General features: G+C 54.6%; 1 protein-coding gene across 1 annotated transcript in view; it reads left to right on the top strand.

Moving 5' to 3' along the window:
• Window positions 1-23,211, top strand: part of PTPRS (protein tyrosine phosphatase receptor type S) — a 161,555-nt gene that overhangs the window by 102,751 nt on the left and 35,593 nt on the right. The window contains exons 5-10 of the mRNA XM_061190682.1: window positions 629-774; window positions 1,355-1,496; window positions 7,830-8,018; window positions 9,972-9,980; window positions 11,724-11,741; window positions 14,212-14,322. Coding sequence (XP_061046665.1) covers window positions 629-774; window positions 1,355-1,496; window positions 7,830-8,018; window positions 9,972-9,980; window positions 11,724-11,741; window positions 14,212-14,322 — 615 coding nt within the window. The remainder of the gene's footprint in view (window positions 1-628; window positions 775-1,354; window positions 1,497-7,829; window positions 8,019-9,971; window positions 9,981-11,723; window positions 11,742-14,211; window positions 14,323-23,211) is intronic.

Here is a 23,211-nt window from a genome sequence, read left to right on the forward strand (position 1 = left end):
CGCTCAATAAGCACTTGCTCTAGTGGTTGGCAGCATCCGATCACCCATTTTGAGCTCTGGCCTCCAGCTCTGACTCCTTGTGTTTGGACACCTCCCACAGATGAAGAGGCTGGAACCCTGGGTTCGGTCTCTGGTCTGGCCCTGACCTCAGGTCCCTTGGTCACCCCTCTCCTTCCCTGTTTGATGCCTCAGTCTCCCCACATGTCCCATCAGGGGATTAGACCAAGTTCTCTCCTCCCAAGTCTTTTTAAGATCAAGGACCCTCCATAGTTTGGCTGGTCACTACCGAGGGCCTTCAGGGGCTGAATTTAGGGACCCCAAAGTCTCAGGGGTATCCCCTCTCACCTTCCCCTGTGGCACTGGGTCTGAGCAGGTGTGCCCACGTGAGGTGTGTCCTCGTGTGAGTATGTGTGGCTGTTGTATCCAGGGGGTGGAGGTGCTGGACAGGGCCCAGGGTACCCACAGGGGGCAGTGGTATCATTTCTTCTTCTCTCCAGCCCTCCTTTCGGGCCCACATGGTACCTCTGTGGCCGGACAGAGGATGGAGGGCATGTTTACCTGGCCCCATAGGGTCCTCGTCACATGCCCGGGCCCACCAGAGCCCCTCTGCTTCCTGCTCTCTCCCCAGAACCCCCCAGGTTCATCAAAGAACCCAAGGACCAGATTGGCGTGTCAGGGGGCGTGGCCTCCTTTGTGTGTCAGGCCACGGGTGATCCCAAGCCACGCGTGACCTGGAACAAGAAGGGCAAGAAGGTCAATTCGCAGCGCTTTGAGGTGAGTCAGGGAGGGGGGTGAGGGGAGGGGAGACAGCTGAGGGCCAGCCCCACCCCTGGACGGGGCCACGGCAGCTCAGCCACAGAAGCCGTCCCAGAAACGTTCCCCACATGGAGCACGGGCAGTCAGGGCAGGCGCCCTCTCCAGACAGGTCCCTCCTCTTCTCCCACCCACTCTCCGCCACGTGCACCCCCACCGTGTGCCCCATGAAGGCCCTTCAGGCTCACTTGTTCTGCCACCTTTGTGCTGTGTGGCCTCAAGCAACTCCCTGCCCTCTCTGAATCTTATCTCACCACTGCACACAGAAGGGAATTCACAACTCTGTGCACAAGTACATGGTCAGACACGCACATTTCCACATCCAGCACGCCTTTGCATGCCTGTCGTATGCCTGTCACCAGACTTCCGTGCGAGTGTCACACACCCACTTATGCACAATACCCTTTACTTGTACAGACCGTTTTCTGCCTCCAGCATCTTTACATGGATGTATACACACGTGTGTACAGCCCCCAGCTCCTCTCCTGTTCACGCCTGGGACCCCAGCCTCACCCTGACCTTTGTCCCCTACCCATGGCAGACGATTGAGTTTGATGGGAGTGCAGGGGCCGTGCTGAGGATCCAGCCACTCCGGACACCCCGGGATGAGAACGTGTACGAGTGTGTGGCCCAGAACTCAGTCGGGGAGATCACCGTCCATGCCAAGCTCACTGTCCTCCGAGGTATTGGGCTCCCCAGGGTGGGTCGGGGAGGACCTGGGGCCTGGACTTTGGGGACAAATACCAAAGGGATTCATGAAAGTCTTGCTTTGGATTTTCTCTTTGGGGGGACCTTGATCTCCTTTTTTTAGCCTGTAATACAACTGGGGCCCAGAGCCTTCTGGTAGGAATTTACTGAGTCTTTGCTGAAAAGAAGAGTGTTAAGGGACTAGAATCATCTCCATCTGTCATCTTAATCATGCTCTTCTGATTACAAGAGGCAGATCCAACTCAAACTGAGAATTCATTGGTTCATGTAATTAAAATATCTGTGGAGTAGACTAGCTTCAGGTTCAGCTGGATCCAGGAGCTCATATGATGTTCTCAGAGTTCACTTTCTGCTTCTGGGTTTGTTTTCTCCCCTATCAACTGTATCCTTAGTGAGATTCCCCCCATTAGCCCGAGGCTCCGGGACCCCTGGACTAAATGACCCAGGACTGCTGCTGTTCGTTGGCCCAGCTTGGGTCAGATGACCATCCCTGGGCTGGTCAATGTGGCTGGAGGAACAAATACTCTGATCGGCAGAGTCTTCCCTGGAGTCAAGTAGACGGGGTCAGTAAGGGGTGGTTCCCCTAAAGAAACAAAGGAGGAATAGAGGCTGGCTAGGCAGAAACAGCTAAATATCACCTCCTCATAGATTCACACAGATCCTTCCTGTGGGCTTCTTGCTGGCCTCATTCAGGTGGGCTAGGGACCAGGAAATGGCTTCCTTATTGTAAAACAGCATCATTCAAACAGTCTCACCACAAACCCGCCTGCCCCCGACCCCAGCTGCTCCCTGCTGCCTTCTCCCTTGCAAGGTGGTTTTTTTTTTTTATAAATTTATTTATTTATTTATTTATTTTTGCCTGTGTTGGGTCTTCGTCTCTGCGCGAGGGCCTTCTCCAGTTGCGGAGAGCGGGGGCCACTCTTCATCGCGGTGCGCGGGCCTCTCACTGTCGCAACCTCTCCCTTTGCTGAGCACAGGCTCCAGACGCACAGGCTCAGTAGTTGTGGCTCACGGGCCCAGTTGCTCCGCGGCATGTGGGATCTTCCCAGACCAGGGCTCGAACCCGTGTCCCCTGCATTGGCAGGCAGATTCCCAACCACTGCGCCACCAGGGAAGCCCTGCAAGGTGGTTTTAACCCAGGGGCCTGCAACTTGAGTTCGCATCCTGGCACTGCCCCTCCGTAGCTTTGTGACCTTGGGCAAGTTAATGAACCTCTCTGAGCTGCAGTGTCCTCACCTCCAAAGTGGGATAATAATGATGTTCACCACAAGGGATTGTTTCAGAACCAGATACAAGTGGGGGACCAGCATGGTGCCACGAGGGGAACAAGCATTTGGTTGATTCTACCAATCTGATATTATTATTACTGTCATTGTTGTTATTCTGGTTGTGACAAGACAGCTGCCAGCAGCCATACTGCAGCTGTCAGGTGGGTGGTTGGGTAGGTGGATTCTGCCTGTCGCCTACAGGGGCACCCTGACCCTGTCTGATCTCTAAGTAGAAGCCACTTGGAACTTCCCTGGTGGTCCATTGGTTAAGACTTTGCGCTTCCACTGCAGGGGATGCGGGATCCCTGGTCAGGGAACTAAGATCCCATATGCTGCGCGGCACGGCCAAAAGGAAAAAAAAAAAAGTACAAGCCACTGCCAGCCATTGGGGGCAGGTGGCCCCCACATGTGGCTCCCAGGTTGGGAGTCATCCGGTGTCCTCCCAGGCAGTGGAGCCACGGTCAGCTTGGAGCCCTGTGGGGAGCTGTCACATTGGCCGCAGGGGCACGTGGTCCCAGACCCTGGTGTGCGACCGCCCTCAGAAGGCTCTGCCGTTACCGCCTAGAAATTCCTAGTAATTTTTTAACAAGAGGCCTCATAGTTTCATTGTGTGTGTGTCCTGGAGCCCATCCTGCTGGCGGATTGAGGGAGGAGGAGGGAAGGGGAGGAGTCCACCCGCCCCAGCCCGCCCCGCCTCTTCCCAGCAGATATTTTTGCCCTGACCTTTCTCAGGAATAGCCCGCCTCCCGCCCCGCCCCCCCCTACTGTGCCAGCCTCCATTGTAAGCGCTCAGAGAGTTAAAAGGACACGCTGTGAATCTATTAACCGCTCAGTCTCTGGCAGTCTGGGAAAGGCACATCTCCGTTCCCCGCCCCCCCCCCAACAAGACCCTTGGCATCTCTCTGTTCTCGGGCCGCCTAGAAAGACGTGGCGCTTGGGCTGGGCGCCCAGCCCAGAGCGTTTGACCCAGAACGCCTGTGCCCCCTGCCTCCCCCGCCTCAGGCCCCCCCCCCCCGCCGAGCCCCAGGGACACCCTCCCCCCCCGCCCCCACCCGCGGCTGAGCGGGAAGGTCTGGGCTGCCGGGCCCAACACCCCCAGCTTCCCTTCCTCCGCTGCCATCTGATTGTGGACCCTGCTCACGCCTCCCGCGCTGTTGTTTTAATTAAACTCCGAGGAATCAGGCACAATGTGGTACTCGATGAACATTTTTGTTTAATTAGGAGCTCTCGGTAACGTCAGGCGGCCGCGGCCTCCCCCACCCTGGCTGGCTGCCGCCCACAGGCACTCACGGGGGCCCCTCGCGGGGCTGCACGCACCCAGGAAGTGCTCACGTGTGGACACGCGTGGGGTGCGGGTGCATACGTGGGTGAGCACGCATGCACACTCGTGCACCCGTGCACACACACAGAGGAAACGGGTGCACAGAGGGACGCCAGCAGACCCAGCCCCCAGCACGCCTGGGCCAGGTTTGAGCACCAGGAATTGAGGCCCAGTTGTCTTGGCCCGAACCTCCGGTGACGTCATCAGTAACCAATCAGAACCATGCATGAGGTGGTCCAGGCCTCCGGGCCGGGCCGGGAAGAACAAACTGGGTGTGGAAGCAGCTCAGACAGGATCCAGCCACCCCATCCGACCCCACAGGTCCAGGCCCGGCTTGGGGGTTCTGCAGATGCCGGCCACACCCAGCTTCCTCCAGGCTTAGCCCGGCCTGGGTTCAAATCCCAGCCTTGCTGTGTCCTGGCTGTATGACCCGGGCGGGTACGCATGTGTTTGAGCCTCAGTTTCCCCCTCTGTGAAATAGATCCCATCTCAGAGGTGGGCACAGAAAGCTACCTTACAGCACCTGGTACATAGTGCTCAGGACTTGGGACTGGGGCCGTTTTCCTCTACGAAGCGACCCCTGCCTGGGCCGGAACCACAGCTATCTTGTTTAACTAGGGACACGGGGTGATGGTGCCCCGGCCAGGCTCTCCCTTACCCCGTCTTGGCCTCCTGCCCCTTCCATGTACCTGGGTCTCTGTTCCCTCCCCACATGGTGGCCTCTGGCCCACCTCTTCCCCAGCCCCCTGTCCATCCCCCAACACACCCACCATGCCCGGTGCCCCTCCTGGGCATTTGTAAGCAAATACACATTTATTATTTCCTTTTTACACAAATAGCAGCTTTATCTTTACCAGGAGGCAGCAGGCTTCTTCTGTAAAACACCGGCGTAAATATTTTTGACTCTGCAGGCTAGACAGTGTCTCTTGCAACCTCTCAGTTCAGGAAAGTGGTGTAGATGATGAGGAAACCAATGGGCGTGGCCGTGCACCAATAAAACTTTATCAACAAAAACAAGCGGGGCCCCAGGTTTGACCCAGGGGCTGTAGTTTTTTGTTTTTGTTTTCTTTTAATTAATTAATTGATTTGGCTGTGCCGGGTCTTAGTTGCAGCACGCGGGATCTTTCATTGCGGTGCACGGGCTTCTCTCTTGTTGTGGCGTGCAGGCTCCAGAGCATACAGGCTCAGTTGCAGCACGCAGGCTTAGTTGCCCCGCAGCATGTGGGATCTTAGTTCCCCGACCAGGGATCGAACCTGCATTCCCTGCATTGGAAGGCAGATTCTTAACCACTGCGCCACCAGGGAAGTCCCAGGGGCTGTAGTTTTTGATCCTTGGTCTACACATCTTTCACACTGAACTCTGTCCACTTAGGAATGCATCTTGGAGTTTGTTATGAATCCGTCTGTAAGGCGATTCCTTCTGCTTGTTTTGGGGACCCATCCATAGATGGCCCAGGTCTCTGTTGACAGGTGTTTAGATTGTCGCCAGCATTTTCCCATTACTGTTGGTGCCTCAGGAATACCTCTGCCTTCCTCCTTGAGTGCACAGGCCTGGGGAGCCAGCCGCTGAGCTGAGGGCTCGGGGGTCTCAGGTGGATGGTACCAACTCGCCCCTCCTGGTCCCGCTGTACCAACGAGCATTCCTGCCAGCTGTGGACTAGTGGGCCTGTTTCTCCTCGGTCTCATCAGCCCTGCGTGCGGTCACTTTTTTGTCACTTGTCCATCAGGGGTGGGGCAGGGACTGTGTTAGTTTGCTAGGGCTGCTCTGACAAAGTACCACAGTCTGGGCGGCTTACATCACATGTTTTTTTCACAGTCTGGAGGCTGGAGATCCTAGATCAAGGTGTCGGCAGGGTTGGTTCCTTCTGAGGCCTCTCTCCTTGCCTCAGAGACAGCCGTCTTCTCCTGGGTCTTTACATGGTCTCCACTCTGTGTGTGCCTGGTTCTTAATCTCCTCTTCTTATGAGGACACCAGTCGCATTGGATGAGGGTCGCCCTAATACCGCATTTGACTTAATGACCTTTGTAAAGACTCTGTCTCCAAATACAGTCTAATTCTGAGGTCCCAAGGGTTAGGGCCTCAACCTATGTATTGGAGGAGGGGGAAGGTACACATTTCAGCCCATAACAAGGGGGCTAGTGGCTGTTTTAATTTTAGCTGAGGAAGCCTGCCCTACCCCAGGGGACCCTTTGTCCACTGCAGATGACAGGCCAGACCAGAGCTGGGGGTTTTAGGGGTGAGAGCAAAAGGATCCAGGAGTCCAGGTGCTGGAGGGGGAGGGCAAAGGTACAAGAGGGGGTGGGACCTGGTGGGAGGCTGTTGAGCTGCATACCCCACCCTGGCATCAACTCCAGCTGAGTCAGGCCATGGAGCCCATGGTGTGATGTGCAGATTACGTGAACGAACGAAGGCCACCCGCCCCATCGCCTCAGGCCAGAACCACATTCTTCTTCTTTTTTTAAAAAAAATTTTTATTGGGGTGTAATTGACTTACAGTGTTGTATTAGTGTCAGGTGTACAGCAAAGTGAATCTGTTATACAAATACATATATCCACTCTTTTTTTTTTAAGTTTTTTTTTTTAATTTATCTTTGGCTGTTGGGTCTTTGTTGCTCTGTGCGGGCTTTCTCTGGTTGCGGTGAGCGGGGGCTACTGTTCGTTGAGGTGCACGGATTTCTCATTGAGGTGGCTTCTCTTGCTGCGGAGCATGGGCTCTAGGCACACGGGCTTCAGTAGTTGTGGCACGCGGACTCAGTAGTTGTGGCTCGTGGGCTCTAGAGCACGGGCTCAGTAGTAGGCACACCTGCTGTGTGCCAGGACCTGCATGGGGCGGTAGGGACATGGCGGAGACGCGGATACATCATGATCCATGGAGTTTGACGCTTAGATGTTCTGGAGTCCAGGAGAATTTTTTATTATTATTATTATTTTGGCCATGCTGTGCGGCATGCAGGATCTTAGTTCCCCAACCAGGGATCAAACCCGTGCTCTCTGCACTGGAAGCACGGAGTCCTAACCACTGGACCGCCAGGAAATTCCCCAGGAGGATTTATAACTTGGGGCCACGAGCTAGCCTGAGGTGACGTGGATGCCCAGGGGTGATGCAGGAGGGGGCGTGATGACTTTGGGGACCAAGGTGGCTGGTGTGGCTGGATGGAGAGAGCGAAAAGTGTGAGGCTGGCGTGCGACGGGGCAGCCGAGGCCGGCGGGGGCCAGCGTCGGGCAAGGAGGCTGGGTTCCTCCAGAGGGTGGTGGGGGCCACGGGCAGCATGGGGGGCGGTGTGGCGCTATTTACATTCCAAAAATCTCCTTCTGGCTGCTGTAAAGTAACCCAAGGGTTTTGTAGCCTCTGCGCTGCTGACATCAGGGCCGGATCATCCTCTGCAGGGCCGTCCTAGGCGCTGGGAGGGGTGGAGCAGTATCCCTGGGCCCACCCGCTCAATGCCAGGAGTGACAACCATAGATGTCCCCAGACATGGCCCAGTGTCCCCTGGGGGCAGGATCCCCCCGGGTCAGAGGTACTGGTCTAGGCTGATGTTCTCCCAACAGCTCCCCGACATGAGAGTGGTCTTTCTCACAGACAGAGAAAGAAACAGGCTACAGGAGGTCACCCAGCCAGGCAGGGGCTGGACCCAGGGCCCGTCCCTGAGCCCCACCCTGGTGGGATGGCCTTGTGACAACTGGGCCTCTGCTTTGTTTTTCCCGCCTCCACCCTCAGAGGACCAGCTGCCCCCTGGTTTCCCCAACATCGACATGGGCCCCCAGCTGAAGGTGGTAGAGCGGACTCGGACAGCTACTATGCTCTGTGCTGCAAGTGGCAACCCTGACCCCGAGATCACCTGGTTCAAGGACTTCTTGCCCGTGGACCCCAGTGCCAGCAATGGGCGCATCAAGCAGCTGCGATCAGGTGAGCACAGGTGACCAGGAGGATGCGGGAGCCACAGAGGGTAGAAGGGGGAGGGCAGCATCTCAGGGCCCAAGCCCTGGGGACTGACGGAGGACAGAAAGGCAGAGCTGATGTGCAGCCACGGAGGGCATTGGTATTGGGGGAGAAAGTGTCTTCAGAGCTGAACCAGTGGGGATGTAATAGGATATAGACAGGCAGGGGTAATGGGGAGCTATGGTGGATGGTAGGGGGAGAGTTCTTCAGTGCCTGCATGGAGATATAATGGACCCAGATATATACAATGATGGGGAGCTGCAGGGGCAGAGGGTCTCCAGTACCCACGCAGTGGGGTCCTAATGAGGCACAGATAGTTGCGGGTGATGGAAGCCCACAGAGGAGGGTGGGTGTCTACAGTGCCCCAACAGTGGGGACATAGTGGGGGAACAGACAGGCAGAGGTGATGGGGAGCCATGGAAGGTGGCAGAGGGAGGGTATCTTCTGTGCTAAAGCAGTAGACTTGTCCAGTGTGGATATAATGGGGTCCAGACAGGTAGGAGTAGAGGGGAGCATAAGGCAAAGGCAAGAGAGTATTTCCAGTACTGAAGCAGTGGGTGTCTCCAGAGGAGATAGTGGGCATAGACAGGTAAGGTACTGGGGAGCCATAGAGGGCTGCAGGGAGAGAGTGTCTCCAAGACTGAAGCAGTAAGGACGTGATGGGGCGCGGACAGGCAGTCCAGCCTGTTTGTCCAGGCCCCGGCCGGGATAGGGGAGCCTTGGACAGAGCACAAGGCCTTGGCCACCTTGGGGCCAGGCACTTCCACAATCGTGTCTTAGCACAGCACCTCTGTGCCCCTGTCTGTGGGTCCATCTCTCTGGGGGGCTGTGTGTGCATTGTGTCGGCTGTCTTAACTGCCTCACGAACGTCCGCGTGTGTATGTCCGGGCTCCCTGTGTGTCCTGACCTGCTCCCCGTGTGTGGGCACACACAGGCTGTGCCATCGGCACAGGGTTGCCTCCCCACCCCACATAGCAAAGCTTGTCCACGTGTGTCTCGGTCACACGTGTATCCACGTGACAGTCCCTCCCGTGTGCACGTCTCAGACTGGTCCTTGTGTGCGCGGACACGTGTGTGGTCGGGATGTGCCCGCGGGCACTCACGCATGTTTCAGTCACATGGACACGTGTTGCTGCACCCTCTCTTTTCTCTCTCCCCTTCCTCTGAGGGCCCCCCGCCCTGGAGCCACCCCTGCCTGAAGGCCACCCCATCGTTCTCAGAGCCCCTCCCCGCCACTCACTGCCCAGTCCCGTCCTCTGAGGAGTCCTGTCTGCCCATCCTCTGCTTTCGCCTTCCCTCAACAAAGACCCAAACCCTGAAAAGGGGCAGATGTTAAGCCCAGAATTTCTTCCCGGGAGAGACCTGGACCTCGCACTGGGGAGAGATGTAGCCTTCCCCGTCCCGACCTGTCTGAGGATATTTGCAGCTTGGGGGGGTTCAGCTGGAGGAGTGATGGCAACCTTCGGGATCCAGTTGCTTCTCTGCTGGTTTCCACCATTGTCGCCCCAATATAATGAAATGATTAAGACTGTGGACCTTGGTGCCCCATCCCCTGGGTCTCAGCATCCTCATACACCGTGCCTGTTCCCTAGCGTTTCTGTGAGGGGCCCCGACAGGCTGCCTGGCATGTAGCAAGTGCTCAGTGAACATCAGCTGCTTTAAAAATCATAATCAAGGGACTTCCCTGGTGGTCTGGTGGTTAAGACTCCGAGCTTCCACTGCAGGAGGCGCGGGTTCAATCCCTGGTCGGGGAACTAAGATCCCACGAGCCGCACAGCACGGCCAAAGGAAAAAAAAAATTGTAATCAATCTGATCATTATTCTGACCTCCCCTCCCGCACCCACGAGGATACAGGCTTCTGCATACCACCCGTTAATGTTCCTGTTCTCTTTTCTTGTCCCTCCGTTGTAAACGTTCAGAAACTTTTGGTAAGTTTAATTTCTTCACCACGTCAACAACTAACGCCCCCCCCCCCACCGTGTCCCCCCTTCCCGTCCCCTCCCCTCAGACTAACGGCCACCGTGACAGTAACTGTGACCCACTCCACGTGGCATGTTTACTAACGTCTCCCCGCACCGCCCCCTTGCCCCTGACCACCCAGCCCTCCCCATCCGGGCACCCGGGGGCTGCAGAGAGAGGAGCCCAAAAGGAAAAGAGGAAAAAAGACAAGACCACGAGGGGCTAGTGGAGCTTCGCACATACGGCACCCCCTGCCCCATTCTGGGCCTTGACACTGCTGGAAAATGTGAAATTACAGAAGTTTGCGGGCTGGATCTAGGGAGAGGGAGGACTGTTCCAGCTGGGCTAGTACTGGGTGTATCTCGTCCTCTTTTCCCAGCCCAGCCTAAATCCCCTGAATCCAACTTGCTGGGCTAATTCTTACTAAGGTAAGAATGACTGATATTGGCCCGTGATAGTAACTTCTCATCTTCCTCGGAGTAGAAAGCAAAACCACCTTTAATACCCAAGAGGTGTATCTTTTCCTCTCAACATAGTGGCCATGGGCTGTTTGGCCATCTTGGGAAGTTCTGTCCTTCGGCCTCTGGCTTCTGTCACTTGGACTATGGTGATAGTCCAAGTGTAGTAAAACAGCCTGAGCCAGAGCTGACCTAGATTCCCACTGACCCAGATTTTCGCTCACCATGGTGCAGCCTTAGGCAAATTCCCTTCCTTCCTCCTCTCTCCCCTCCCTCCGTGTGAAGAAGGGGAGTGGCCCCATTAGGTTGGGGATTTTGTAAGAGATAATATAGGGCCCCCCTAAAGTTCTAGAGGGGCCCCAGCCTGGGAGGCCGGAGAGCTGGGTTCAAGGCTCACCCCTGCCTCTGACTCATGGCGTGACAGTTCCTTGGCCCCTTGTGGGCCTCAGTTTGTTCATCTGCAAAATGGGCCTGGGCCAGGCAGAAAGAGCTGTGTTTTCTCACCCTCGGCGGCTTCTCTGCCTTGGCCTTGGGGTGCCCAGGTCCTCAGCAGAGAGAGAGGGGGCCCAGATCTCCCCTGGGAAGATGAGCAGAGGGTGGGAAACTCTAGCCCGGCACCACCATTTCTGGTCTCCTGAGGTGTCCCAGCCCCCAGCACCCATATAGACACGTAGATCGTTCTCTTCCTCTTTTCCTTTTGGACGTTAAGGAGGCTGCAGGGCCCTCCCTCTGCCCTCCATCCCCTCACTGCCCTCCCCTGTCCCTCCTACTTGGCCTGTCTGTAACACCTTCCCTTTGCTTTATTAATGCCCAGCCCTGGGGCACTAACCCCTCTCCCCCTTCTCTAACAAGACTCCCGAGACCCCCATCATTCCGTGACCCTCCCGAGAAGGAATAGGAGGGGAGGTCATGGACCTCCCTCCCTTGGCCCAGAAGAAAGGCAGCCCACAGGGCCAGGCGAGGCCATGGACCTCCCTGGGGCATGGCCACGCCCCTCAGGCCAGTCCAGAGGGGCTTCTAGACTCAGCCCCTCCTTTCCCAGGAGAGTCTTGCCTCCTACGGGAAGCCCTCCTGATTCTTCCTCAGCAAGGCCTGCAGGGTTTGTAGGCCCAGGGCTGCCTTAGCGCCCCCTCCCAGCCCCGGGGGCAGAGTGTTCAGGCCTGGCTCGTGGCCCAGCCCCGCCTCCCTGGGGCCCCCTGGCCCCCCCAGGACTGCCTTCTGACATTCACCTGACTCTCTCTGCTTCCCTTACAGAAAGCACTCCGATCCGAGGTAAGAGGCTCTTTCCTCACCCACCCACCCACTCACACTCTCTCTTGCCGCCCGCCCAGCCCCCCAGGCTCCACGGGGGTCTGCCCCAGGCCCCCCTCCACATGTGTTCTCCTCGCCACCCCGCCCAGTGTCTGTGCAGTTTCTGTGTCTATGTCACTATCTGTGGCTGGGGGCTGAGTGTGGCCGTGGTGCCCCCTTGGGTCACCTGGCCGCAGTCAGGGGGTTGTGCCCTCCGGAAGGGGCAGCGTCTCCCATGCCCACCCAGAGCACTGGGAGTCAGGCTTCTGACCACTGCTCTGTATGCAGCCCTCATCCGTCTCTAGCCTTGGTTTTCCCATCTGTACAATGGATGTGCAGAGGGGGCCTTCCAGCTCCGGAGCTTTGATTTGGGTGGGGGGGCAGGGGGAGTGGAGGGTCCAGCTTGAGGGAGCAGAGAGATAGGCAGTCTCAAAGGCAGCCCCATGGTGCTGCCCTTAGAGACTAAGACTAGAACAGGCCTGGGTGGGAGCCCTAGGGAAGAGTCCATGTCTAGTCCTGACTTTGCCACAAAATGCTGTGTGACCTTGAGCAGGCTCCCTGCCCTCTCTGGGCCTCCATAGTAATACCTGCCTGCCTGCTTCCCTGGAGCCTTGAGGTTGGTAGGAAGTGTTATGAAGGGGCAGAAGCCTAATCCACGGCCCTCAGAGAGAACTTCCCGATCTGTGGGTTCCCCTCACTTCCGTGGGACACCCACAAACAAGGCTGGGAGGAGGGGTCTGCTTGGGACCTTGGACTGGATTTTTGGACTCCTGGTGCCAGGGACTCTGATCAAAACCTGTGATTGGGGAAAACAACAACAACAGCAAACAAAAACAACAACAGCAAACAAAAACAACAACAGCAAACAAAAATAATGTGTGATTGAAACACATTTGGAGGTGTTCCCGCACCTTCATTTACCAGTCAGCCAGTCACAGGGTCCAGGACTGTGTGTCTAACGTACTTATAGATATTTACGCAGTTTTATTTACTTACGAAAATGAGGACTTTGGTCCAGGCCTTTGATTTCAAACATAACTGTGGAAACCTCTGCCTCATTTTTAATTTGTTCACGGGCACTCAAGTATTTGATCAAGGCCCATGATTTCAAACGTACTTAGAGATGTATTTTGCTTGTGAAAGTGAAGATTTGTCCCAGGCCTGTGGTTTCAGATATCTTTGGGGAAATCTTGGCCACGTTTTCATTTAGTCATGAGCACCGTAGTGTGTGATCAAGGCCCTGTGCTTTTAAATATTCTTAAGAAGGTTCATTCATTTTCACATGTTCATGGGAAGAGAAGTCTTTCATCTGGGCCTGTGATTTCAAACATATTGTGGGGAAATCTGCCCTATTTTCATTTACTTGTGGGCACCAAGACCTTTGATTTGGGCCTGTGATTTTAAATAAGCTTGAGAAAATTGACCTCTTTTTAAAATTCTTATTCACTCATGACCAACAAATTCTTTGATCCAGGTTTATAATTTCAAGTGCGCTGGGGGCATTTCAGCCTCAACTTTATTTGCACAGGTTAGAGGTTTTCCTTCACACCTGATTTCAAACACTTTTGAAAATTCTCCCCATTAACCTATGAGCACCGTGGACTTGGGTTTCCGTCTGTGGTTGCAGACACACTTGAGAAAATTCGTTTACTTGTGAGCATCCGGAATCCTGAATCCAGGCCCGTGGTTTTAAAACAGATCTGTGAATTCAGACTGACTTACTTAGATGACTTTAAATCTCTGGGGAAATTCACTCTTCAATCAGTTTCAGGTACAGAAAGCGTGGATCCAGGCCTTTGCTTTCAAACATACTTGATGTATATCACTCTCAGCCTCCTTTACCTTTGCTCTTGTGGAGTGGTAACCCATTCCTGAAATTTAAACACCCCTGAAGATATACAACCCTGTCTCCGTTTCTGGACACCGTGGGCCTTGAGGCCTGTGATTCCAAACATACTTGAGGAACCCAGACCCATGGTCATTTACACATAGGCACTGGTTGAAACCAGCAGGCGATCACCAGCTCCCTGAATTGGCATATCATTTGTGGTGGGCCCCTTAAGTGTCAGGGTCTTTGGAACGGCTGCTATGGGTTGGGACTGCCAACCTGCTCTCCACCCCACCCTGCCTGGAGAACATCACTTGGTGCTTTCCTGAAAACACATTCTCCCCAGTTTTGTCACTCAACTTGGCAGTCGTTTACGAGGTCCCAGCTGAGGGTAGAGGATTTGTGGGGCAGGCGGTGTGTTCAGGCCAGGATGGGCCAGGATCGGGGTGGGGAAAGGCAGGCAGGGAGGCCCTGACCCAGTGGGGGCTTCTAGGCTGACTCAGCTTTTTCATCTGCCTCTCCGACCCAGACCGACTAAGAGACAGGACTCTGGGACAGCCCTCCCACCAACCTCCACCTCGAGGTTTCCCCTAATGGGCCAGGCCTTGTCCCCTTTACCCACAGGAGCCCTGCAGATTGAGAGCAGCGAGGAGACCGACCAGGGCAAATACGAGTGTGTGGCGACCAACAGCGCTGGCGTGCGCTACTCCTCACCCGCCAATCTCTACGTGCGAGGTAGGGAACGCTGCGTCCAGGTCGAAGGCAGGGACCCGCCCCACCCGTCCCTCTCCCTCCTCGGGCTCACAGCCTCCGGGCTCCCCTGTCCCCTGCAGACCCCAGCAGGCAGGCCCAGCCCCGCTTGTGGCCGCGGGACCTTGAGCGAGGCTGTGTCCCTCTCTGGACCTCAGTTTCCTCGCCTGTAAAATGGGGGCAGCTTCAACCCCCACCCCCACCCCCGTGCCTTGTGATGGCCGCCCTGTGGGCTGCAGGACTTGGGGTGGGGGGCGGCAGGAGGGAATGGGGCAGGGCCGGAGGGGTCAGTCGTGGGCCTACAGGGCCGGGGGAGCCTGCAGGCCTCTGCCCCACCCCGCCCGCCCGCCCATCCGAGTCAGCTTCTGTGGTGTGTCGTGCAGTGCCTCCCCTTCGCTGTGTGCTCGCTTCGCTTCTCCAGACTCGTGGCCTCGTAGCTCCCTGCTTCACCGCCCCCCTAATCTAAGAGTTGGGGAGGGGTCTTCAAGGCTGCCCCTGCCAGACCCACACCCTCAGCTGTCCCAGAGCCTGGTGCTCTCCTAGTCACCCTCAGAGAAGGGCTCCTTTAGGCAGACGCCCTGGGGCTTGGGCTGAGGCTTGTCAGTTTCCCACTTAGTCACGCCTGGAAGCACAGGTGTCCTTGCCCCGACGCCCCCACCCACCCAAGGAGGGCCTGGGAAGCGGCTACACAAACTTTCTTCTGGGCCCCTTGGTGTCCCCTCAAAGGTGCCAGGTTGGGGGGGGCTGCCCCTGCTCCTGGATGTCTCTGTGGACCCCGTCTCATCCCCGGGTCGGTTCTCTTCCGTCCTTTCAGAAATTTTAATTTGTCTCCTCCTCCATCTCCTGCATCCCCTTGGCTGTTTCTGATCCGATTCGTGGTAGAAACAGCTCCCGCCTGCCAGGAAACAGGGTCCCGTTCCTCCCCCCGGGCTGCCCCAATTGGCTCTGTATACTTGACCCCATGCCAGCCTTCTTGGGGCCTCCGTTTCCCCCGTTCGATGCACCAAGTCCCTGCCGTTCTCCACCTGGGAGGCCGTGCGGCTCCTCCCTCACCCGGAGACCCTCAGCCCCTTGGTCCCCAATAAGCACAGTCCCAACCAGCCCTGAAGCAGCGCCTTGGCTGCACTTGGGTTCTGCATCTCGTCTCTGAGGAGGAAGGAGGCTGCCTGGCGGGAGGGGACGGGGACGCCGGGGCGGGGGCGGGAAGCGGGCACACATCCGATCCGATGCCACGGCACCTCTGGTGAGTTATAGCGCGTCCACGACTCCAGCTGACTGGTCTTCGTCTAACCTGCTTATTTCTCTGCAAACACCTGGGATGGGGGTTTGTAAGTCTGGCAGAGTTCAAGGAGGACAGTGTGGGCAGCAGGCATGGGGCAGGGCGGGGGTGGGGCCTCTAGCCCAGGGTGCGACAAGGGAGGGGGGCCTTCTGTGTCCTCAGCACCCCCCGCCCCGTCCCAGAGGTGGGGTCCTTTCTTTTGAGGGGGTCCAGCTTCCCATTCTTTGCCTGGGTCTCAGACGCTCCAAAATTGAATTTAAAAAAAAATCGTGGAAGGCAAATGTAGATCTTGTATGTCAAGGAAAGAGCGGAGGAAAGACTAAAAGGTCGTTGCTGTTCTTTTTATTTTTTAATTTTAATTTTTTTTTTTGGTTTAAAGAAAACAAAAAAAATCAACGAACTATTGCAGCTTTTAGCCTTGGGAAGTCCTCTTTTTACTCTCTGTATCTCCCCTATTTTTTCTCTTCTCCCCATGTCATTGTGTTCTGCATCAAACCCCCTTTACATCCCTCAGAGCTTCGAGAAGGTTGGTGTGTTTTTTTCTTTTTTACTTTCTTTACCCACATTTTTACATTCCGAAAGTGACACACACACACAAGAAACGCACACAGACAGGCACACGGACACACGCAGACATGCACACAGAAAATAATAGAAAAACGAACTAAAAAAAAAAATGACGAATACGAATACTGAGCTCAACGTGAACAAAACAAAACAAAAAACCACCAAGTGAGAGCAAAAACCCAGAAAGACACGAAAATCTCAGCTGCGCCCAGCCCGGCCTAGGGCCGGCCGCACACATGCGATGCTTGCATTGTGGTCGCCTCTATGCATCCTTTGGTAATGTTGTTGCTAAGTTTTTTGCACTCCTCGTCGTCATGGTAACTTGGGCCTGATGCATGCTGGGAGAATGTAAAAATCTTCTCTGCATGCCACTCTTGTCGGTTCGGTTTGGTGAATTCCCAATGCCTTCTGTTGGAGTGTTTCTCGTCTTCCGTTCCGTTTTTCTCCTTTGGTTTTCTTCGTTTTTTTCTTTCTTCCTTCCTTTTATTTAATTATTAATGTTTTGATTTTGTTTCGTTTGGGGGGGAAAAACCGATTGGTTTGTTTTTTTTTTTTCCCCCTCCCATCCCCTTCACCCGACCCCCTCCTCCCCAAAAGCGTTTCGTCTTTGGTTCTGTCCTGTGTTTCCGTGCTCTTTGGTTTGGGTTTCTTGGGCTGAGCTGTTGTGTGGTTGTTCTCCAAAAGCATTATGATTTAAAAGCCAGTGTTCCTGTCCCAACTACCATCCAGGAGGGCGGAAGGGGTCCCACAGCTGGGATGCTGGGGCAGAAAGTGACCGCCCGGGCTCAAGAGCACAAGGGAGGTGACATAGACAGATGGTGGGAGGTCAGAGCCTGGGTGGGGTGTGTGAGGAGAGCAGCCCAATTTGCCAGCTCTGTTTTACCCAGCGCTGATGCCTCAGCCCCACAGGGCAGCCATGTTGGAAGGGAGCTTAAGCAGGCACGTTTCCATCCTTCTGCCTCAGCATGAGACCACCTCCCACCCTCCCAAACAACCCCAAAACAGGCATTTGAAGCACAGCTGAATGGGTAGCCGGCATTTTGAGTTCTTGTTCATTGGAGCAACATGTCCAAATATGAGAAATGGCCACCTTTCAGTGGCCCGTCCTCCCAAAATGATGCATGCTTGGCACTGCATAGGCAGCACTCAACATGGTAGCTGGTGTGATGACTTTTTGCATCCTGGCTGGGTACCAATATGGATCCACCCATCAGAAAATGTAGCATGACAGACTTTGGAAGAACTACTTGGCCAGTTATTCTGCCCTTTAGTGCTATGCCTCTGCCTCCCAGATGATGTTGGCTGCTTCCCCCACCACCTCACAGTCTCTGGGCCCAGGCACAGGCGTCTTTTGTCCAGCAACACAGCACGGTCACTTTCTGAGTACCTGAGCATCAGAACTGTGGAATTCTGGAGAAAACCCTGGGGAACTTTGGGCACAGCCCCTCCCCCCTCCCCTTCCCCAGCTCTCCCTCTGCCTTTCTCTCTCTTTCAGCTCTCTTTCTCTCTGTGTGTTTCTCTCACTCTTGAAACCTTTGGAGATGTTCGCTCCCATCTTCTGTTCCCTCCCTGAGGAAAGGCAAGCCCTTGAGAACCCCATTCCAACCCCAAATAAAAAACAACCCCCAATAAAATATCCCTTTAGATTTATAGCCACTAGCCCCCAGCTTACTACCCAACACTGATGATAGTGGAGGGCTGAGATCAGCCTGTTTGGGGTCACCTTTTTCTCTCTCTTGTCCCTCACCTGCCTTCTCTAAACTCCCAATTATTAAGTTCAGGGGCAAGTTGGCAAGAGGACTTCAGATGCAATAACAAGGGATTTATTTTTCCTGTCTCCTTTTGAATCCAGAGTGAGAGCTGCCAGGCAGAACCTCTCCAAAAGATGGAAGACAGAGGTCTCCCGGCCCCTTCACTAAAGCTGGGTCCCAGTGAATTGAAACTGAGAGGTGGCTGAGGGTCTCTGAAGACCACTTGGACTTTTGGGGCAGTATAGACTGGTGGTGAGAGCACAGACTTGCGGCTTGGGGAGACCTAGATTCAAGTCCTGCCTCTGCCCCTCCCTGGCTGTGTGACCTTGGGCTAGTCACTTGGTTGCTTGGAGTCCCTATTTCTTCATCTGAATAATAGGAAGCATTGATTTACCTAGCTCACAGGGTAGTTGGGAGGATTCCATCGAGCAAATGAATGCTCATCTCGGGCCCTGTGTAGTGCATGGCACATGAGAAATTGCAAGCGAAGTTGTGGTAAAACAGGGAAATTGAGTTCAGATAAATGGTCTGGGCAAGTCACTTCCCTTTGGGGACCTCAGTTTCCCCATCATATATTTCAAACATCCACTGTTTGAATAAGATGGCTTATGGGAAACTGCTTTGAAAAGAATTGGAGGGCAGATGTTAATTCATTTGCTCAGATCTCATTTTTTGCTAATGCATTTCTGAGCCCATCTCATGGTCTCATTTTCTCCTGGCTCCAACCCCATTCCCATGAGATCAGTGGCCTCCCCAGAGCCACATCTCTCATCTTACTCCCTGTCACTCCCCCAGGAAGTTCTGTGGCCAGAGTATCAGAAGGGGGCAAAAAAAAAGGAACAGTTTGGATGTTAGGCTACCCTTGCAGATAAGTACCAGCCCAGCAGAAGAGAAGAGCCGCCTAGCGTGTTCTGGCCTGAAAGCTACAAGCATTTACAGTGTTACCAGAGCAACCAGTCCTGGGAGTTATTTGCACCGAATCCCCACCCTCAACCTAACTCTTCCTTCAATTCACAATCTCCAGCTTCTGCTGACCCTGGGTGATCCAGGGGGTGGAATATTCAGATTTACCCGTCTCCTGAAGTATATCTCTGATATTCAAAGGACCAAGGTCAAAACCAAGCCCATTTTTTTAATGCAGCTGGGAGCTCTGCTCCCAGAGCTCTCCTAAGGAAGATGCAGCTCAGACTTTGACAGGGTGGGAAGATGATCAGGTTATATTCTCCCTGGCTGTTAATATTCTTTAAAATCTTTAAAATTGTCCGCCTTTAAGGTGTGAATTAGTGGCTGACGATGGTGTCTTTGCCACTTGGTCTAGCATCATAGCATTTTTGAACCATGGTGCAGGACCCGGTTAAATGGTGTGCCACCCACCCGATGACATAGGAACATGCGGGGAGAACTTGGAGCGAGCTAGAGACATGGGAAAGAACTTTCCACCTTCAAGGGACTTATAGGATATTCTCAGGATCTTGGAAGAAGCCAGATGGGGATAATTTAACGCCAGTTCTCAATGCTGAGCTAAGAGATCAAGACTCAATATACAATGCCAGAGGGAGATCCAGATTGCCCCAATTTCCAAGTGTTCTTCAGAACCCTTTATCTGAAACCCATCCCCAGGCCTCTTCAGATCAGTTCATAGCTTGGAATTCTGTGGGGCAAATTGTTTTTAAAATTAAAACTCTGGCACCCAAGCCGTATAATTGGTGGATATGACCTCTAGGTGTTCCCCTTACCTCCTGGCACCCCCAAACAAGCGTAGATACAGATATTGGGCCTGGAACCCGCCCCCCGCCACCTCCTGTATCTCCAGAAAGACTACCACTGGGGTATGTTGGCGACCTCCCCGGATCCTGCTGATTACACCTGGCCATGCCACCCCACCCTCCACCCCCAAAGCCCCTGACTTGACCCTGGTGGTAGGCAGTGGTAGGTCAAGACCCAGCCCTTCTCCTCATCCCACCCTCATCCCAAGGGGAGAGGGGGCTCCAGGGGTGGGAAGGCAGGCTTTCCTCCGTTTGGGCATGGCGGGTCGGGGAGGGGGTGGGGGCCGGGGCCGTTCTGCAGGAACACTGAGCTCTAGACACCTCGCCTGCTGCCTGCCTCACACCCTTTGCATTGCTGTTTCCTCTGTTTTGGGGGGGTGAGGGGAACATTAGATTACACCTTGTCGTTCGGAAAGCCCCGTGTCTCTGGCGGCCGCGGCGAGGGGACAAGGGGAATCAGTTGATTGGCAAGATATCCCATTTTCTGCTAGAACCGGGAAAAAAAAAAAATCGGGAGAGAGAGGGTACCAAAAAAACAAAAAAAAACCAACAGTAAAAAGTATCTATGGCGCAGCAAAATGTCCAGCTCAAAATGACAAGAGCTTGTCAAGGCCGCTGGTCTGCCCGTGGGCCAGGGGTCCAGCCAAGTCCCTCCAGGCCTTGCACGCTATCCCGATGGCGGAGGGAGCTGGTGGTGGCAGTGGGGAGGCAGGGTGGCGGAGAAGGGGGAGGGGAAGGAAGATGCACAGGGCAGGCCGCGGGGCGGTACCCACCCTCCCTGGGCCACAGGCTGGGGTTCAATGGAGGGGCTTTGGAATTAGGCCTTGGACCCCTTCCCGTCCCCTGACAGGTGTAATCTAAGCTAGAGTAAACCCTGTGGAGGCTGCAGAACTGGCATCTCTCCCCTCCCCTCCCTATCCACATCCTCATTTTGGAGTCCGGAGGAGCACCCAGCAGCCTCTCCCACCCCAAAATGCCCAGCAGAGCCCCCCCACCCTTCAGAGCTGCGGCTTGCTGAATCGTTGAGATGTCTGACACTGTTGAGTTCCCTACCTAGTGCTCCAACCAGATCACCTCACTTTTGAGTTTTCCCCCTCACCCTTCCCCAACCCCTCCTCCCCTGGAGCACCCCTCCCCGCCCCCCACTTTCTTGGTTTTTGAGTTTCTGCCTCTTCCTGCCTGGGGGAGGGGTCGTCTCCCAGTTGCTTTGAAGGTTTTTGAGTTGTTTTTCCATGTGAATCGGGGTTTGAAGCGACCCGCCCCCCCAACCCACCACCCCCCCCACCGCCCACCCTCCTGATCCCCTCACCCACGCGGGTCCCCCCCAACTGGGACCCCCCCGGCTACTCGGTGACGAGAAGAGCTGGAAACGAGAGCCAGCTGGAGCGTGCTGAGGACCAAGGCTGGTGTGGTCCCCTTATAACCTGCCTGGACCCTCCATTCAGGTCGGTAATTGGGGGCGGGGGTCCTGCGGGGCCACTCCGTCCCATGGGTTCCGTGCCCACCTTACTTTTCTAACCTGCACCTCAAGCTTGCAGCCAGGGGTGGAAAGATGATGTGGGTGGGAGTCAGCACCAAACTGGGCAGAACACAGCGTCAGCCGCCCGCCCTCGCCAACTGGAAGGCTGCCCAGAGGCCTTATGAGACCCCCTCAGGGGATTTTTAAGCCACCTAGTGCTCATGGGCACAATCCTCCCCTAACTCGTGGCAAACCAGCCCTCTTCCTGCCACACACCCTTAGAAACGAATGGGGTAGGTGAGAAAGCAAGTGGGCAAAGTGTCTTAGGTGTCAGCCTTTATAGCATATTGGCAGATCCATTTAATTGATGGCTGCCGGCCATGTTGGGGATTGTGAGCACGAAAATTACAGTTGTTGATAAATGCCCTCCCACACTTAACTGACTTACAATTAACAACCCTGTACAGCAAGTCTGTTGCGTGTTCAAGATGTACGCCTTGTGTCTACTTCTGAAAAGTGTTAGAGGTACCTTCCAAATTATGACACTCCTAAGGGAAGATATTTTAAGATAAGATCCAATGTGAACAGGGTCTTTGGGACGTGATGTTGAGCCTTACACAGGGATAAATTGGGATTATATTAACCTTTCAATCCTAAAGCTAGCCCTTATTCCCTCTGATGTTCCAATAATCCCTTTCAGTATGAACCTTTTACTGATGGCTTCTGGACATTTATTTTGATGGCTGCTGGATATTTTTCAACTGATGATTATTCAGTTGATAGGTGTATATGGGTGATGAGTACTTTTGCCCTCTTCGGTATCCCCAGAGGGTAAGGACACAAGTTTGAAAGAGCCAAGAAGGGACACGTGGATATAATTCTTGCTAATTACCATGGTAAGAGAAGGCTCACTTTATCTCAGAGGTAGGGATCAGGCATACCTGGCTTTGAGCTCTGGCCCTACCACTTCCTTTCTTTGTGTCTTCCAACTAGCCCTAGCTCCTCTCTGGGCCTCCACTGCTTCATCCACAAAATGGGCATGAGGTCACTGGCCTCTCAAAGTGGGAGGGATTCAATAGAAATTCTTCCCATTACTTTTTTTTTTTTTTTTTTTAAACTCTAATTCATCCCCAAACTCCCTCAGTGATGAGCATCTCATTGATCTTTCCAGCATCCTGGAAGGCCAGAAGGAAACTTCACTGGCCCATGCCCAGTCTGAGCAACTTGTGTGTGCTGGGCACTGCCCCGGTCAGCTTAATGGCCTTCTCAACACATCACCGATGGCCTCCATTTCACAAAGGAGGAAACTGAGGCTCCCGGAGGATGAGGGCCCTTCCCAGGGCTCATCCAGCCTCATCAGCCCCCCACCTCTGCCGAAGCAGGTTTTCCATGGGACTCTGAGGTCTTGAGGAGTTTACCTTGCTGTGTGATTCAAGTGACTTGGCCTCTGTTTGTTCAGCTCTAAACGAAGAGAAGGGAGAGTCACTGAGAAGTGGGGCTCCTGTGGCTGGGTTGGTTTGCTCCGAAGGTTCTTTTTCGATGAGGATCTCACCACTGTGGCCGCCTCGAGCCTCTGCCAGGACCCTTGGGTGCTGGGTGGGGAGGCCAGATGCTGTGTTCTGCCAGGGTTGGGGGGCACCTCCCTGGGGAAGCCACAGCCGTCCTCCTTTCAGACCCCGATTTTCAGCCCCACACCCATTCCATGGTTTTTTTTGTTTTGTTTTTTTTCTTGCTTTCAGGTGTTTTGTTTTGGAGGGGTTTTTTGTTTGGTTGGTTTTTTTGGATTATTTCCCCCCACCACCCCACTTTGTTTTTTCATTTGTTTCCCCTGGTTTTGTTTTGGATGTCGATGCCGTTTTCTGTCCTTGATTAATTAGCTCCCTCACACTCATCCCCCATTGTGTTCCGTTTCCATGACAACGCAGCGTTTGGGCATCCCACTCGTGCCTCGCTGTGGATGCCGGCGGCTGGCCTGGACCGCGTCCGCTGGCTGGCCAGACCCCATTCTCCCCCGACACCTCCACCCAGCCCTGCCAGAAAGCCGCTCCCCCA

This window comes from Eubalaena glacialis, chromosome 4 (genome assembly GCF_028564815.1).
Source record: "Eubalaena glacialis isolate mEubGla1 chromosome 4, mEubGla1.1.hap2.+ XY, whole genome shotgun sequence".
Lineage (NCBI taxonomy): Eukaryota > Metazoa > Chordata > Mammalia > Artiodactyla > Balaenidae > Eubalaena > Eubalaena glacialis.